The sequence below is a fragment of the Myotis lucifugus genome, unplaced genomic scaffold (assembly GCF_000147115.1).
Source record: "Myotis lucifugus unplaced genomic scaffold, Myoluc2.0 scaffold_542, whole genome shotgun sequence".
Taxonomy (NCBI): Eukaryota; Metazoa; Chordata; class Mammalia; order Chiroptera; family Vespertilionidae; genus Myotis; species Myotis lucifugus.
The window spans coordinates 177,927-195,983 of record NW_005871590.1 but is presented as its reverse complement, the minus strand read 5'-3'; the positions used below and the strand labels follow the sequence as shown (position 1 = coordinate 195,983).

At 55.6% G+C, this 18,057-nt stretch overlaps 2 protein-coding genes across 2 annotated transcripts in view; one reads left to right on the top strand and one right to left on the bottom strand.

Annotated features, from left to right (window-relative positions):
• The window catches only part of LOC102426461 (60S ribosomal protein L26), a 6,065-nt gene extending 2,914 nt beyond the window's left edge, over nucleotides 1-3,151 (bottom strand). Inside the window, exons 1-2 of the mRNA XM_006104112.2 lie at nucleotides 3,113-3,151; nucleotides 1,184-1,237 (exon numbers count right to left, since the gene is read on the bottom strand). Of these exons, the coding sequence (XP_006104174.1) occupies nucleotides 1,184-1,237; nucleotides 3,113-3,151 (93 nt within the window). The remainder of the gene's footprint in view (nucleotides 1-1,183; nucleotides 1,238-3,112) is intronic.
• CLCN4 (chloride voltage-gated channel 4) overlaps nucleotides 1-18,057 on the top strand; it is a 54,735-nt gene that overhangs the window by 8,581 nt on the left and 28,097 nt on the right. Inside the window, 4 exon segments of the mRNA XM_023745446.1 lie at nucleotides 10,519-10,674; nucleotides 11,865-11,964; nucleotides 15,619-15,806; nucleotides 17,662-17,784. Of these exon segments, the coding sequence (XP_023601214.1) occupies nucleotides 10,549-10,674; nucleotides 11,865-11,964; nucleotides 15,619-15,806; nucleotides 17,662-17,784 (537 nt within the window). The 5' untranslated portion in view covers nucleotides 10,519-10,548.

The window sequence follows — 18,057 nt, the reverse complement described above, 5'->3', positions numbered from 1 at the left end:
AAACAAATTGTTTACAAATATATTTTTATTGATTTCAGAGAGGAAGGGAGAGGGAGAGAGAGAGAAACATCAATGATGAGAATCATGGATCGGCTGCCTCCTGCACGCCCCCTACTGGGGATGGAGCCCTCAACCCGGGCATGTGCCCTTGACCAGAATCCAACCCGGGACCCTTCAGTCCGCAGCCGATGCTCTATCCACTGAGCCACACCAGCTAGGACCATCATCTTGTATTACCACCCCCCCCCCCACCTGTTTCCTTCTGCAGCTTTGCTCAGGGCCCTTGCTCACTGCCTGCTGCTCTTTGCATGGTTCCCGGGACCGGACGCAGGCTGCCGGTTGAATTGGCGAAGGCTGCAGGCCCGAGCTTTCCCTGTCTGCTGGGGCAGCGCCTGGGAGGCCGAGAGCCAGCCCCGAACGCCCCACGGGGGCGCACTCACAGCCACCGTGCGCCTGCCCCCAGGGCTGGGCCAGGCCTGGACCCTCCGGGCAGCTCCCCTGCCCAGGGCAGGTGTGGGGCGTGGCGGGAGGGAGACCACACACACAGGCTGCATCCTGCTCCCGGGCAGCCCCCCCCTCTCCCCACCCTGGTGGCTTCCCCTGAGCCTGCCCAGCAGTGCGGCTGCGGGCGGACTGCACTTGCCCGCCTCCCGGCTCTGCTCCTGGCCGTGGCCGCTGAATGGGAGCGGAATTTTCCCTGCACTGTCACCGCGGAGGTGCTGGCTGCTTCCCAGGGCCTTGTGGTTAGTAGTTAGGAGGCCGCTCGCCCGGGGACAGGCGAGTCATTTTTCCTCCAGCTGAGTCACGCCTCCACCAGCGCCTCTTTGGCCTCTGACTTACGGATCCACTGCCATTTCTGCCCTCCCCTTGGCAACCCAGCCCACGGCCAGTTCCCTGCGGCCTCGCTCTGAGGACACCCGGAGGGACGCCTCGGGGCTGTATTTGGTGGCCCCTGCGTGTCACCTTTACAAAGCTGCTAGTCACGGGCATCTGTGAACTTTTTAAAAAATGTATTTTTATTGATTTCCTAGAGGAAGGTAGAGGGAGAAACATCCATGAGGAGAGAGAATTATTGATCAGCTGCCTCCTGCACGACCCACACTAGGGATCCAGCCCACGACCCGGCCCTGTGCCCTGACCAAGAATCGAACCCTGACCTCCTGGTTCATAGGCTGACGCTCACCTGTTGAATTTCATTTTCCCACGAGGGCGTGCCCCACACCAGCACAGCGGGGTGCTGTGGAAGGCCATGGTCAGAGGGGCGCGTCTGAGAGGCCCCAGAGAGGGAGGGACATGGAGCAGCTGTCATGGGCTGAATCGTGCCCTTCAAAACTCATGTGAAGGTGCCCAGCCCCTCAGAATGCGACCTGACTTGGAGACAGTGGCTTCACAGAGGTCATCCAGTTCAAATGAGGTCATTAGGGGGCCCTCACCCAGTCTGACTGGTGACCTTATAAGAAGAGGGATTTTGGCCCGGCTGGTGTGGCTCAATGGTTGAGCGCTGACCTATGAACCAAGAGGTTAGGGTTTGATTCCCAGTCAGGGCACCTGCCCGGGTTGTGGGCTCCATCCCCAGTGTGGGGCGTGCAGGAGGCAGCCGATCCATGATTCTCTCTCATCATGGATGCTTCTATCTTTCTCTCCCTCTTCCTTCCTCTCTGAAATCAATAAAAAAATACTTAAAAAAAAAATAAAAGAAGAGGGGTTTCTCCACAGGCACAGAGAGGACAGGGTGAAGGGACACGGGGAGAAGCGGGGGAGAGAGCCCGGGGCAGATGGAAGCAGCCTGCCGTCACCATGGCGACCTCAGGCTTCTGAGCTCAGAACCGTGGCAGCCATCTGTTGGTAGAGACGCAGGCCTCTGTCGTGTGTGGGCAGCGCCAGCTCCTACCGCAGTGTTTTCGGGGAAGCGGAGCCTTCCCCCGGCCGGGCGGGCAGAGGTAACCTTGCGCCTGACTGAGGCCGTGGCAGTTTGGGGAGGGGCGGCCAGTAGGTCCCTCTCAGGGGAAGCAGGTAGCTCTCGCCCTAGGGCCTGCTGGGCTGTCGCGGAAGAAGGGCCTCGGGGCCTGGGCTCCCATCGGTGACACGTGGGCCGGTCACCTAACCTTCCCTTCCTCGGTTTGCTTAGTGTGGGCCTGAGGAGGCGGGGTCAGAGCCCTAACAACTGAACACTCTAGAGGTGCCCCGCATGTGCCCTAAGGAAGCTGTTATTATGATTATTATGATTTATTTTTTTAAATCCTCACCTGAGGATGTTTTTCCATTGATTTTTAGGGAGAGTGGAAGAGAGAGGGAAAGAGAGAGAGAAATGTCGATGTGAGAGATATACATCGACTGGTTGCCTCCTGCATGAGCCCCCACCTCGGCCTGGGCTAGGGAGGAGCCTACAACTGAAGTTCGTGCCCTTGACCGGAATCGAACCTGGGACCCTTCGGTCTGCAGGCCGACTATCCACTGAGCCACACCTGCCAGGGCAATTATTATTATTATCATCATCATCTTCCTTGAGAGTATTACAGATGTCCCCTTCTGTTCTTACTGTGACTGGAGCCTCTGGGAAATTCTCCATCCTTGGCCTCTGCTCGGGGAGCACGGAGACCTCCCGGCCCTCTCCCTGCCCCTGGGGTGGGGATGTGAGGACACCAAGTCCATTGTTTCACCCAAGGCCACTCGGAGTTGGCCTGAGTCCCTTTCCAGTTCGCAGGCTCTGTTCCAACATGGGACAGACAGCCGCGAGGCCCAGGCCGGAGGAACAGGCCGGGAGGGAGGGTCCCGCCCGCGTGCTCCCTGGGCCTGCGGAAGGGAGCGCAGCCCAGGTGGAGGGGGTGGGAGGCGGGCCAGGGAGGAAGCAGCAGGAGCAGGAAGTGGCCCTCCCGGCTCTGCTGGCTCCAGGCGGATTTGAATTCTCACATGTCTTTCTGCACGTCTGGTGCCTCTGAGCTCTCCTCGTGTTGGCACTTGTGACTGTGCTTGGTGCTGTGGCCCTTGGCCCTCACCCTACAGCCACCAGGGGCCCCTATCACTGTCAGCACCTCTGGGCAGGGTCCTCCGGGACCCCGCTTGGGTCTGGAGGAGGAGCCGGGCGGGGTGAATGGATCGTGGCCCCTCATACTCTGAAGGTGTCTGTGTTGACAAAGGCGAGACTCCCCATTCTCAGGTGAATGTGAAGTTGGTGAGGTCGCAGGCAAGGTGGGCCCCATGACCTGCCTCCTGGAGTTCATGCCACGTGTAGGCCCCGCCCACCCCGGCCCCCAGGGCTGGCCGGTGCCACCGATAGGACCCGGTGGGAGCGAGGGTGTGTGGCTTCCGGGGCTGGGTCACAAGAGACTCTACTGCTCCCACCTGTCCCTCGGGTGACTGCTCTGTGGGAAGCCAGCTGCCTCGTCCTGGGGTCACCAGGCAGTCCTGAGGAGATGCAGGCGGAACAGCACTGAGGCCTCCCGCCGAGAGCCAGCGTGACTGGGAGCCACCAGGGAAGTGGGGCCTCCTGCCCCCATCGAGCCTTCAGTTGGCAGTAGCCAGGGCCCATGGTTTGACCATGACCTTCTGAGAGACCTCGAGCCAGGAAGACCCAACCAAGTGTTTCCCACGTCCTGACCCACAGAAACCGTAAGATCACACCTGTCTAGGTGTAGCTGCTGAGTTCTGGTGCAACTTGTTACGTAGCATTGGTAGCAAATACAACTGGGAAGAGCCCGGAGTTTTCTGGGAGGGGAGGTCAGCTCCGCAGGCTGTGGCTGCCGTCCCCTTGCCCCTTCTGAAGCGCCACCATTCTCCGACGGCCCCACATTTGTTCATGGTGTGTGTTTTCCCGGCGTGGGGAGGAGAGAGATTTAGGTACATTGCATGCAAGGTTTAGGTACATTGATTGCAAGTTAGGACATATTGATGATGCCTTTGAGTGCACTGATTTTTCCAAAAAGGTATTTTTATTGATTTCAGAGAGGAAGAGAAAGGGAGAGAGAGAGACATAATGATGAGAATCATGGATCGGCTGCCTCTACACGCCCCCTGCTGGGGATCGAGCCCGCAACCCGGGCATGTGCTCTGACTGGGAATCGAACCGTGACCTTCTGGTTCATAGGTCAACACTCAACCACTGAGCCACGCCGGCCGGGCTGAGGGCATTGATTTTAAGTAAGTGCACAACTGCCTGTGTTTCATGAAAATGTATATCCCACGTCCATCTTCATGGCCTGGAGACTTCGGTACAGTAGCCCCCCAATACCAGGGGGGTTTGGCTGTCTGCCCGTCACTTCAAGCCCCTGGCATTTGCACGTGTGGGGTATGGGGTGGTTTTCTATGTGGGCATCCCCTTTCCTCCTGCCCCCGTGGACGTGCCCCAACCTGTAGTGCCCACGTCCTCTGCCCACTGCACACAGCTTGCCACCCCTGGCGCCGTGGCTTTGTCCTGGCCTCCTCCCACTAGATGCCAGTAGCGCCCCGTAGCTGGGACATTGCGCAGTGTCCCTGGGGCAGAACGGCCTCTGGGGGGAGCCCCTGGGGTGTTTCTCTTTGGTCCCTGCTGCCCGGCTCCCGTCTCCTGCTGGAGACACTCGTAGGGCTGGTGGCGGCCGGGTTACCACCCTGGAGAGCCTTTTTAATATTTCTTTTTATTGATTTCAGAGAGGAAGGGAGAGGGAGACAGAGAGAAACATCCATGATGAGAGTCATTGATGGGCTGCCTCCTGCACGCCCCACTCTGGGGATTGAGCCCATAATCCGGGCATGTGCCCTTGACTGGGATCGAACCCGGGACCCTTCAGTCTGCAGGCCAACGCTCTAGCCATTGAGCCACACCGACCAGGGCCAGTGAGCATTTCAGGCAGCTCTTCCCGTGTGACCCTGTGACCGGAGGCTTTCTCTCCGGCACAGCCCCCTCGACCGGAACCTCCGGGACATCACGAGTGTGGGCGGCGCGGGCGTGTGCTCTAAAGAATGAGGACAATATTGGCGCCAGCAGAAGTGGATGCCCCGGGGCAAGAACCACACCTGGAAACTGTGCCTAAGAAGCTGCTGTCACTGACGCGCAGGCCGTCCTTGGAAGCTTCTTAAAATTGCAAAGTATCCCAAACGCGCCAAAAAGTGCATCATACCTAAATGCAGGGCTTCATGGATTGGAGGGGGAACATTGTGTTGCCACCTGACATAGGAAATCATTTGTACGACCGATAGATGGGATCACGCCCCGTGTATTCTGATGCATCTGACTTAGCCAACATGCTGTGCTGAAGGCTCGCCCATTGCCGGCACATTTGGGGCAGCACTGGAGTCAGAGGGCGGGTAGGAGAAGAGAAGCCCCTGAAGGTGCCCAGCCTGTCCGGCCTTCTCCGGAGCGGAGGCGGGTTCCATGTGGGAGCAGAGGGAGAAAGCTACGCTCCCTGCCTGTTTCTGGGCCACTCCAAGGTGCTCCAGGCTGAAGGGCTGCTTGCACTGTGCCCTCTGGTGGCCACGTGGTGCAATGACACCCCCTCTGAGCCCAAGGGCACCAAGGACCGGGCATCAGCAGATGTCAGCCCCTGAGATCAGTGCCTGGTGTGAGCCACGCAGGTGGCAAGAAAGGGGGCTTGTATTTGTTGTTGGAGCTTCTGGCAAGTCTGGAAGAAATGAAGATTTGCGGGTATTAGTTTCAGCTGCCATCTAGCCCAGGGCTGACTCTGAGCTTGATGTTCCCTGGCCCCGTCCTCTCTGTTCCCGGCCCTGTCCTCTCTGCATTGGTGTGAGATGGCAACATGGATCAGCTGCCTCCTGCACGCCCCCCACTGGGGATGGAGCCGGCACCCGGGCATGTGCCCTGCCCGGGAATCGAGCTGGTGACCTTTCAGTGCATGGGCCGAGGCACAACCAACTGAGCCACCCTGGCCAGAGCGTTTTTCACATTTCTTTATTTTTCATTTTTTTTATTTTTTAAAAATATGTTTTTATTGATTTCAGAGAGGAAGGGAGAGGAAGAGAGAAACATCAGGTTTTCACATTTCTTAATGACTGCAACACAACTGAAAGGAGGCAGTTTTGTGACAAATGAAGGTGATATGAAATTCAGATGTCAGTGTCCGTACATCAAGCGCGAGTGACACACAGGCCCAGTCACTGGTTTGTGTGTTGTCTGGCTGCTTCTATGTGACAATGGCAGAGTTGGGTCCTCCCAACGGAAGCCGCATGGCCCACAAATCTTCCAATATTTGTTATCTGGCCCTTTAAGAGAAACAGTTTGCGGTTAGAGGAGCAGAGAGAATGAATAGATGAGAACTACACTCAACAACTTGGCTGGATGCTACAACATAATGTAGAACAAAAGAACTGGGGAGCATAACACCCCATTTCTATAAAGTTCAAAACCAGGCAAACTGAGGTCAGGAGAGTGGCTACGTGTACGGGTGGGGTAGGGCCAGGAAGGAGCCAGAAAGAGCCTGTGGGGGCTGGCCGCCTCCTGGCCTTTGATCTGGGTGCTGGTAATGTGGGCGCATTCCTTTTGCGAAAAAATGCTTGCAATGCTAACCACCAGGTAATCCAGACCATCCCCCAGACCCAGGCCGGCGAGGAGGTCAGAGCAGTTTCTGGAATGTAGCAAAAGCAGGCATGTTAGATTTACGACTTCTGTTTACTAAAACTGCATTTCTACAAAAACCAGGACAGGCTGAGAGATTAGAGATAACCCGGACTGGCCCTGTGCTTGAGCCCCGCTTAATCCCCGTTTCCACGCGTCTGCGTCTGTTTTCCTTTGGTCTGAGGGAGAGAAATTCCCACCGGCAGGCCTGCCTGCGGCCTTGGGCTGTTACACAGATCCCGCTGCCTGCAGCTCGCTTTTTGTAGATATTTAGCGGTCTCTTCCCAATCACACATTTCCGTCTCCACTTCTAAGTGTTAAGGGCAGTAATGGTCACAGATATTAGGGTAGCTCTTTAAAAAAATATTTTTTTATTGGTTTCAGAGAGGAAGGGAGAGGGAGAGATAGAAACATCAATGATGAGAGAGAATCATGGATTGACTGCCTCCTGCACACCCCCGATTGGGGATCGAGCCCACAACCCAGGCATGTTCCCTGACCCGGAATTGAACCTCCTGGTTCATAGGTGGATGCTCAACCACTGAGCAACACCAGCCGGCCTAGGATAGCTTTTGAAGGTGTGAGATTGCCACACGGAGTATCTAAAGTTTTCATCTCACCAACTGTGGACAGGGTATTTTTTATGATTTTCTGCGTTGTGATGACTGGCATAAAGAGCTGGCAGGCCCTGGCTGGTTTGGATCAGTGGCTAGAGCGTCAGCCTGTGGGCTGAATGGTCCCGGGTTAGATTCTGGTCGGGGCACATGCCTGGCTTGCAGGCTCAATCCCCAGTGTGGGGCGTGCAGGAGGCAGCTGATCCATGATTCCTTCTCATTGTATCTCTCTCTCCCTCTCCCTTCCTCTCTGAAACCAATAAAAGTATATTTTTAAAAAAGAGCTGGCAGGGAAGGTGGCTCTGAAATTTCTGGAAAGTCCCACGGGCTTGCCCAGTATCTGGGCAGAGACAAATCGTTTTGCTTAATTAACAAACGTTTGCTGGACCCGGAGGGGGTGACGGGCTGGTACTCAGTTTCGGTCCCTGGGTCATGGCCTTGGGGTCCATCCCAGGACTCGGTGCTGGAGCCCAGGGCGCTGCGGGCCAGCGAGGGTCGGCTGAGGTCGCGCGCACGTCTTGCTAGCGGCCTTCCCGCTCGGAATAGCTGCGTTTATAGTTTATAGCTGCGTTTTGTTCTGAGGAAAGACAACAGCCTCTCAGAAGGCAAATACCTCGAGGCGCTCTCAGGGAAGGACACGCGGCAGCGATCACGTTCGACTGCTTTCGGGTTGCCAAGGAGGACGCCCGGCTCATAGGCGGGTGAGGCAGGCCAGCCGCGAGGGCGGACAGGAACCTTCCAGAGAGGACAGGAAGGCCTTCAAGGTGGAGGAAATGCACACTCGAAGGCATGGGCGTAGGCCCCTGGTCCCTCTCACTGGCCCGGAGGGAGCGCCTTTATGCTCGGCCACGGGGCGACTTGCTCAGAGCCCGTCCTGCATCTGGGTCTGCCAGTGGCATGCTTCCTGTCATCTCCTAGAAACCAGTTTTTCCTGTTAATCCTCACTCCAGGGTACTTTTCCCAGTGACTTTTAGAGAGAGTAGAGGGGGGAGAGAAAGAAGGAGGGAGGGAGGGAGAAAGAGAGAGAGAGAGAGAGAGAGAGGTGAAAGAGAGACATCAATTGGTTGCCTCCCGCACGCACCCCGACCAGGGCCAGGGACCCTGCAACCCAGGTGCGTGCCCTTGACGGGGCTTGAACCCGGGACCCTTCTGTCCATGGGCCGACGCTCTATCCACTGAGCCACACCGGCCGGGGCCACATGAAGTCTTGAACAGAATGTCCACGTCTCAGGCTCTTCCGTCTGCTGGCCGCGCCTTTGTCGGGCTCCCCCGTGGCTCAGCAGCGGCCGCCTGACGCTCCCAGCAGCGAGTTTCTTGCCACGTACACCGCCAGGCTCTCCCCAGCTCATTGGTGCACAAATGAGCAGGGCTCCCCGCTGGCTGATCGCACCCCTGCCCTGCATGAGGGCTCGCTACTTCCGTAGGCAGCGCAGGCTCCCCTGGGCGCATCAGCCGCGGAGTTTGCAGCGTGGCCGGCCCAGCCCTCCAGCTTGTCGCCTGAAGGCGGCCGAGCCGAGCGGCGGGTCAATACATCAGTCGCTGCGGCCACTATTGCTTGTCAGGCGGTTTCCCCGCTTGGCTCCGATTTGATGAAAATGCAGTTTCACCGGGTGGCGGCGGAGCCCTCCGCGCGGACAAATACATGAAGCAGCGGGAGGGGCCGAATAGAATATTTCCATAGCTGCCCTCCCCTCTCACCCAGCACTTCTGTCCGGTCATTCAAATGTCCATGCTCCTCGCCAAAGTGCTTTTCTTTTTCTTTTAATTTAATTTGTTTAAAGTATTACCAATAGTAATTTGACCTTCCCCCGGCCTCCCCTAACCCCCCACCACATGCCCTCACCCCGCCCCCCAGTGTCTTGTGTCCATTGGTTATGCTTATCTGCATGCATACAAGTCCTTCGGTTGATCTCTTACCTCCTTCCCTCCCCCCTCCCCCCCCTCAGACTTCCTGCTGTACTTTTGGTGTTTCTCTGCCTCTGTATCTATCTTCTTGTTCATCAAGTGATAATGTTCTTTATTATCCATAAATGAGTGAGATCATGTGCTTTTCACTCCGTGCCGGACCCAGCCCGTGTCTGTGAGCGTGCAGTGCTGCTGAGGATGGGGGTGCACCCCGCCGCCAGGCCCGGTCTGGTCCCCGGGAGCCCCTGGGCCTGCAGCAGGCCTGCCGGTGCTGTGCAGTGTGGACGCAGCGTCTTGGTTTGTTTGTAGTTGTTTTCCGAGGAGGGGAGGGGGAGAGGGAAGGAGGTAACCTGGACGTGTGCCCTTCCTCAGAGCCCAGCCCACCCAGGACATGTGGACGTGGGCCTGGAAGGAGGGAGCCATCCACTGGGCGACCCCCAGGCAGCACAGCCCCTTCGCCTGTATTTTAAGGAAAATTCAGCTCGAGCACCTGCACCCCGAGCTGCTTGCTCAGGGCAGCGGGCCGCCCGCCTGCGTGGCGCTTGGCTTGTCTTTGTCCGTCCGTTCAGGCTGCCGTAAGGAAATACCCCAGCCTGGCCTGTGTCAAGGTTTGATTCCCGGTCAAGGGCACATGCCCGGGTTGTGGGCTTGATCCCCAGTGGGGGGCATGCAGGAGGCAGCCAGTCCATGATTCTCTCTCATCATTGAGGTTTCTATCTCTCCCTCTCCCTTCCTCTCTGAAACCAATAAAGATATTTTTAAAAGCCCAGACATTTCTTTCCCACGGTCTGAGGTCAAGGTGCCAGCTGGTTGGGCGGGGACCCTCTTCCCAGTCCCAGGCCCCTGGCTGTGTCCTCACCACCTCCCAGAGGCCCTCTTCCTAACTCCCTCACATCGGGGGTTAGGGTTTCAGCCTGTGAATTTTTTGGGGGGGACACAGACATCAAGACCAGAGCATGGCTCGTGGGCCAGGTGGTCCTGTCATCTGTCTCCTTGTCCACCCCCAGGGCAGCCCCTGGTGGGGAGGGCCAGTGCCCTCTGCCCGTTACCACGCTCCCACAGCTAGCTCAGGTGTCGCCAGCACTTCCGCTCTCCCGTCGCTGCGCATCTTGGGTGTCCAGGGTGACGGCCGCGTAGGCTGCCCGCCCAGTGGTCTACTTCAGCTCCCACGGGAACCACTGAGCGGTTTGGTGACAATGACTCGGTTGTGAGTGAATTTCCTGGTTTCCAGAACTGAGAGGAAAACATTTATTTCTCAGAAGCCACCCAGTCCAGGGTACGTTTGTTATAGCAGCTGCTGTTGACTGAGACAGACGGTGTGTGCCTGCTTATAGGTACATCATTGCAGCAGATGCTAGCGGGGTACTCTCCTATATGACAGTAGTGCGAGCGGGTGGTGCCGGGTGTGTGCAGGCCGCCTGCCCACGTTTTAACTGGTCTCTGCCCCCCCAGGTGTGAGTAGCATGGTCACGTGCAGGAGCGATGAGCGGCTCCGGCAACCTCATGGATTTTCTGGATGAGCCATTCCCCGACGTGGGGACGTACGAGGACTTCCACACCATCGACTGGCTGAGGGAGAAGTCGCGGGACACCGACAGGCACAGAAAGGTAGGTGGCGTCATGACCGACATGTTGGAGGGCACTCCCTCACATGGCCAGGCCGTGCTTCCCTCGCACAGAGAGCGAGCTCAGGCCCACGTCCACGTGTCCTGGGTGGGCTGGGCTCTGAGGAAGGGAAGGCTGTGGGAGAGGCAGAGCTGTGGACAGATCACTAGAATACCAGGTGCTCGCTCGGCCCGTGTGGCTCAGTGTTGAGCATCAACCTATGAACCAGGAGGTCACTGTTCGATTCCTGGTCAGGGCACATGCTCAGGTTGTGGGCTCAATCCCCAGTAGGGGGCGTACAAGAGGCAGCCGATCCATGATTCTCTCTCATCATTGATGTTTCTATCCCTCTCCCTTCCTCTCTCTGAAATCAATAAAAATATATTAAGAAAAACACCAGGTGCTTTGGGCGGGAGGCCCAGGGGCCTGGCTCTGTAGAGGGAGGAGGCAGGAGGCAGCCAGGAGCCAGGCAGGGCCATTCGGGGAACAGTAGGGGGTGGGGAGGTGGGAGCCAGTGCCGGACACTTAGAAGAAGCAGGCAGAGGTGAAGGAGGGGAACCAGCCAGTGGTCACAGTGAGAGGAGAGCCTGGTGGTGAGGACGGGCCGCAGCCAGGTCTCCCTCCACGGAGGCGGACCTACTGTGTGTGGGCTGCCATCGGTCCCAGGGACAGCGGCTTCAGAGCAGGCGAGGAGTGACAGCCAGATGCCACCTCATGGCCCTCAATGGCGCTGACTCCACGTCTCCCTTCAGAATGGCTTGCGAATCATCAGAGCTTAAATCGCACTTAGTGAGTTTGTTTAATCAAGTGGATTTTAAAAAATATATTTTTATTGACTTCAGAGAGGAAGGGAGAGGGAGAGAGACAAACATCAACGATGAGAGAGAGTCATGGATCGGCTGCCTCCTGCACGCCCCCTACTGGGGATCGAACCCTCCACCGGGGCATGTGCTCTGATCAGGAATTGAACTGTGAGCTCCTGTTACATAGGTTGATGCTCAACCCCTGAGCCAGGCCGGCCGGGCTAAATGGGTTTTTGAAGCAGAAAGCCCACTCCGTCGTGGGGCAGGGAGCCGGAGGAGCACCGTGAGTGGGAAATCAGCCGCTTAGTTACGTGGTCTCCTGAGGGAGGTTGCAGGGGAGGAAGCGCGGACTGGAGCCGGTGCCGGATTGACCGCGTGTCTTGTTTGCAGATCACCAGCAGAAGCAAGGAGTCCGTGTGGGAGTTCATCAAGGGCCTGCTGGACGCCTGGTCGGGATGGGTGGTCATGCTGCTCATCGGGCTGCTGGCGGGTACGTGGATGGGCACCCTGGGCGGAGGCGGGCGCGGGCCCAGCGCAGCTGCTGGGATGGCGTTCTGAAAACAGAGCGTTTCCCTTGTATCCCATGCGGGGCAATCCATGCTCGAACCATCCGAGAGTGAGATAGACGAGCATACAGGACACGTAAAGGCTGTCACCCGTCAGGCGAGGCCCGAGGGCGGGGCTCCGGTGTGGGCATGGCAGAGCTGTGATTGGGGCGCCGGCCAGCTCAGTGCAGTCCGCAGGCGTGTGGCCACCGGCTTGTATGAAAACACACACTACATTCTGTGCTGCTTGCTTAGGAAGAAGGCAAAAAAGTATGGAGAGGTTTTGGTCTCTAATAATAAAGCACCACGTGACGCTGGCCTTTGCTAATACTGGGAGGCCCTGGGATGAATTGCAAACACCCTGACACTCAAAATAATGTGCGACACGCATCCAGCCGGTGTGGCTCAGTGGTTGAGCGCCGAACCAGGAACCGAGAGATCACGGTTCGATTCCCCGTCAGGGCCTGTGCCTGGGTTGTGGGCTTCATCCCCAGGAGGCAGCCGATCTGATGATGTTCTCTCTCATCAATGTTTCTCTCTCTCTCCCTCTCTCCCCCTTCTCTCTCTCTAAAAGTCAACAAAAACATATTAAACTGGCCTCTAACAAAAGGCTCCATTTCCTTTATAAAAAAGTGAGACACCCTAGGAGCTAGGTGGAGCTACCCCCCTCCCATACACTGTTCAGAGTCCAGGGGTCCTCAAACTTTTTAAACAGGGGGCCAGTTCACTGTCCCTCAGACCATTGGAGGGCCGGACTATAGTTTAAAAAAAACTATGAACAAATTCCTATGCACACTGCACATATCTTATTTTGAAGTAAAAAAACAAAACGGGAACAAATACAATATTTGTATTTGCATGTGGCCCGCGGGCCGTAGTTTGAGGACCCCTGGTTCAGACCCTCAGGGCCTCTGCGCCCGTCATTTTATAGCCCCAGCACCGGTGTCCAGAGCGAGCGGAGGACTCTGTGGAGGAGAAACCCACACTCTCAATGTCAAGGGCGCAGCGCTCCAGAGACGCTGTTTCCTGCCACTCCTCCCTTTCAGGAGGCTGTGCGGGGTCATGTCTGGGATAAAGAGCCTGGGCGAGCTGAGGAGACCCCCTCAATACACCCCCTGCCCATCATAGCGTAGAGCTGTGGGTATAGCACTGACCGGACAGGGACAGTACTGTGGGCGGGATACAGCAGAGGCTGTGAGAAAGACAGAACACTGCGGGGCGCAGGTGGAGGTTTGGGATTCCTGAGGATTTCAGTTGGATTTGCTCCCTAGACAACTGTGGGAGGGGCTCCACTGGCTCGGCCTGTCACAAAGAACCAAGGGGAGTGCTCAGGGGGGGACTCCTTTCCTTGTAGTCACAGCAGCTGTTCACCCATTTCTCCCAGTCGGTCCCTGTCTCCCACTGGCCCAGTGAACTTGAGCTTGTGGATATAGGGTGCATCGCCACCCATTTGTTTGACCGCTTCTATGAAGACCTTTGACGGTAGACGGGGAGGGAGCTGGCTGTGAATTTTGATGTCTTTGTTTAGAACAGATTTTTAAAACCATTCACAGTGTCATTACCCTCGGCTCCTAGGAAGGAGAAATGAATAGAGAAAGAAATGCAGAAGAGACGTTCTGGCATCTTGGAGTATACCGCGCAGGTTAGATGTATTGATTAATTTGAGAGCCTGATCAGGCTGTGATCGGGCTGTCTTTAACCCGATATTGATGAGTTGGCTTCACTATCAATCCGATTTCCGCCAGTTCTTTTAAGGAGAATCACTTGGGAATTAAAAAAAAAAATACTGCTGCTTGGGCTTCAATCAGATAGTGTATTTGGAGATGATGCCCTAGCGTTGAGCAAAGACCCCCTCCACTTCCTCCTGCCCCTCCTGTGATACTAACGTGCAGTCAGGGTGAGAGCCACAGGAGCAGGGGAGCCCCTGGTCATGTCAACAAGTGAATAGAGGAGGAAGGTAAGAATGAGCTGATACCGCCAGCGCCAAAGTGCTCTTTTGATCTGGATGTACCTTGGAAGGAAAGCCAGGAGACTGTGTCCCATTCACCTCCCTGTTTTCCAGCTGGAGGAGAGGACTCAGGTGTCCCACTGCCTGGCCTGTCATCTCCTTAGTGGCATCCTGGACATTACATTCTGACTCCTGAGATGCAGAGGTCCAGGGTCTCCTCTGCCGTGCAGTTATAAGAATTCATCAGTAGATGTCACTGTTGTATCACAAATGGAAATATCAAGAAAACATTAACGCTGCATTTACTATGAATAACCACCAGATGTCGCTGTTGCTCCACGGAACGAAACATTCACCAAACATTTATTACGAATCACCACTGGGTGTCACTGTTGCTCCACGGAACAAAACATTCACAAAACATTTATGGGGAATCGCCACTGGGTGTCACAGATACTCCATTCATAGAAGGAAGCTGAAACTGCCAGCACTGTGAGAAGCAGTCAGCCAGGAAGACTGGGTGTGGGATAATGTGATTATGAATAAGTGAATGGTGGCGGGATTGGGGTGATCATTGGGTCTCACCCCTGGCTATCTGTAGGACCCCTCCCTCACTTTCCATTTATTTTATTTTTTTACACTCACCTTCTTTAGGTCTTTGTTCAAATGTCATCTTTCGCTTGAGGTGTTCTCTGACCACCTTTTCTAAAAGTCCACTTCTCCCTCTCTGAGCTGCATCATGCCCACTCGCTGTATGTATGTGTGTGTGTATATGTACACATGTAACAGCCTTATTGTGGTATAATTTACATACCATACAATCTACCCAGTTAAAGTATATAATCCGGTGGTTTTTAGTGTCCTCACAGAGTTGTGCAGCCATCGCCACAATCAATTTTAGAACATTTTCATCGGCACCCAGAGACCCTCCATGTCCTTTAGCTGTCAAGCTCCAGGGCCTGCAGCCTCCTCCCGGCCCGTCTCTCTGCCCGCTCTGGATATTACATGGAAATGGAATCATACAACATGTAGGGTGCTGTGATCACCTTTTACTCAGCAGGAGGTGTCCAGGGTTTGGAATTGCTTGGAAGGATAGTAACTGTTTAACCTGGTGAGCAACTTCAGACTATTTTCCAAAGCATTTACACTGCTGGGACCTGCTCTACAGATACAATCGGGATAACATATGTATTATATAGGTATCATGTCTATCACCTCATGGTATCAGGATGTGACAGGCATGCTGATGGGTAAATGCCCGGGAAGCATGCTGAGCCCAAACTTAGGAAATCAGGAAAGCCTTCCTGCAGGAGGTGACGGAAGTGCCGGGATCTGGAAGATAAAGAGGAGATTGCCGGGTGGGGGAGGCAGTGCTTCCTGAGAGGGTGCACCTTGTTTCTGGAACCTGGGAGAGCTGGGCTCAGCAAGCTGCTGGGCCCCGGCTCGAGCTGGGTGAAGACGTGCGGGCCTCTGCCCGGCATGAGGACCCAGACCATGGCCTGTGTGTCCTTGGGCTGGGCTTGCCTTCCCGCGTCCCCAGTGCTCAGGGGACTGCCTCTGCGTGTGGCCCCCAGGGCGCTGGCCCCGTGCTCTGTGGCCCCACTTTGTCCCCAGGGCGCTTCCTCTAAGAGCCTCTCGCTGTCTCTTCCAGGCACCTTGGCCGGGGTCATCGACCTGGCCGTGGACTGGATGACCGACCTGAAGGAGGGCATCTGCCTGTCCGCCTTCTGGTACAGCCACGAGCAGTGCTGCTGGACCTCCTCCGAGACCACGTTTGAGGACAGGGACAAGTGCCCGCTGTGGCAGAAGTGGTCGGAGCTGCTGGTCAATCGCTCCGAGGTGGGTTTGCGGGCCGGGTCCTGCCGGGGGTGCCCGCCACTCAGCGGGGCTGGGGGCCAGCGCTGGGCGTGGTGGGCCTGTCCATGGTGTCAGCTTTGAGTGTCTGCTAATAATCCGGGCTTCGCACCAGCACGACTTGGTTGTTCTATCTCTAGTTTCAAACGTCAGTGGAAAAACCCTCCCCCACGGTTTCATGTGCACAAGAAATACATTTTTATTGGTTTTGAGGGAGAGAGGGAGAGAGGGAGAGAGAGAGAGAGAGAGAGAGAGAGAGAGAGAGAGAGAAACATTGATGTATGAGAGAAACATCCATTGGCTGCCTCCTGCACGCCCTGCACTGGGGATCGAGCCTGCAACCCGGGCATGTGTCCTGATGGGGAATCAAACCGTGACCTCCTGGTGCCTGGGTTAACGTTCAATCAATTGACCCACACCCGCCAGGCAACATGTATATATTTTTAGAAATCTTGTGCTTGGCTTTGTTTTACTTACCGAGAGTAGTTTGCTGAAGAAATAACACTGATTTTGATACCCCCTAATGAAGGGACAAGATGTTATCTCTAAAAAACACACAAGTGGCCTTGGTACTCCAGCCTTTTTATGGCTTAATAACATTCCGGTGTATGGGCAGACCACTGTTTATTTAGCCCTCACCCGCTGATGAACAGGGCTCGCTTCCACTCTCGCTCTATTGTGGATGCATTTGTTTTGGACATTTGTGGACACGTTTTTGTGTGGATAAGTTTCCATTCCTCTTGGGTTCATACCTAAGAGATCGCTGGGTCATATGGCAAGTCCGTGTTTGGCCATTTGAGGAACTGCCAGACTGTTTTCCAAAGAGATCGCACCATGTCACAGCTCCGCCAGCAGCGTAGGAGGGTTCGGGTTTGTCCACATCCTCACCAACACTTGTTATGACCTGTTTTCGATCCTAGCCATCCTAGCAGGCATGAGGGGAATCCCACTGTGGCGCAAGTTACCATCTTCCAATGCGTTTTAAGATCACGTCGCGTAGGAGGTTTCTGTGTATTCTATGCTGGGAACATCCAGGCAGGGGGTGGGGTGGTGAACACAGACCGGCGCTTGCCCTCATGGCCCTAGAGGTTCAGATCTGGGTAAAAATCTTAGTTTGGGCCCTGGCTGGCTTGGCTCAGTGGATAGAGCATTGGCCTGTGGACTGAAGGGTCCCAGGATCGATTCTGGTCCAGGGCACAGTCCCGGTTGCAGGCTCGATCCCTAGTAGGGGGCATGCAGGAGGCAGCCAATCCATGATTCTGTCTCATCATTGATGTTTCTCTCTCTCTCTCTCCCTCTCCCTTCCTCTCTGAAATCAATAAAATACATTAAAAAAAACCCACACAAAAAACCCCTCTTAAGTCAAAGGTCCCCTTAGATACATGTGTTTTGTTTTGTTTTTTAAAATATATTTTTATTGATTTCAGAGAGGAAGGGAGAGGGAGAGAGAGAGAAACATCAATGTTGAGAGAGAATCATTGATTGGCTGCCTCCTGCACACCCCACACTGGGGATTGAGCCCCCAACTGGGCATGTGCCCTGACCGGGAATCAAACCGGTGACCTTTTGGTGCATGGGACGATGCTCAACCACTGAGCCACACCGGCCGGGTTCATTCCCAGTTTCCATGGTCACTGAGCTTTCACCGGTCGCAGGTCTGTGGAAACTGCTCGTGGAGCAGCCGGCAGTGTCTGTGGGTGTCGTGTAGCAGTAGCAGCAGCCGATCCAAACAGCGCTGCCTTTTCGCTGACACGGGACCCGCTGCTGCTGTCACAGCCGAGGGTGGGACCCTCGGGTCTGCCTGGCTCACCGGTTCCTTCCTGTTTTGTGTCTTGTTCAGGGTGCCAGCGCCTACATCCTGAACTACCTGCTGTATGTCCTGTGGGCCTTGCTCTTTGCGTTCTTGGCCGTCTCCCTGGTGCGCGTGTTTGCGCCCTACGCCTGTGGCTCAGGTATCCCCGAGGTGAGTAGGGGCCGGATTTCCTCTGTGCCGATCAAGGGAACAGCAAACACTTCCGGAGCACTTGGCCAAGCACAGTTCCAAGCGTTTGACATGTATTAACTCATTTAGTCCCCACAACCGTCCTGTGAGGTAGTCCTGTTACTCTTCATTTAACACATGAAGAACTGAAGCACAGAGAGGTTCAGTAACTTGTCCTAGGCCAGTGGTCGGCAAACTGTGGCTTGGCAAACTGCGGCTCGCGAGCAAATGCCGGTCTTTGGCCCCTTAATTTGT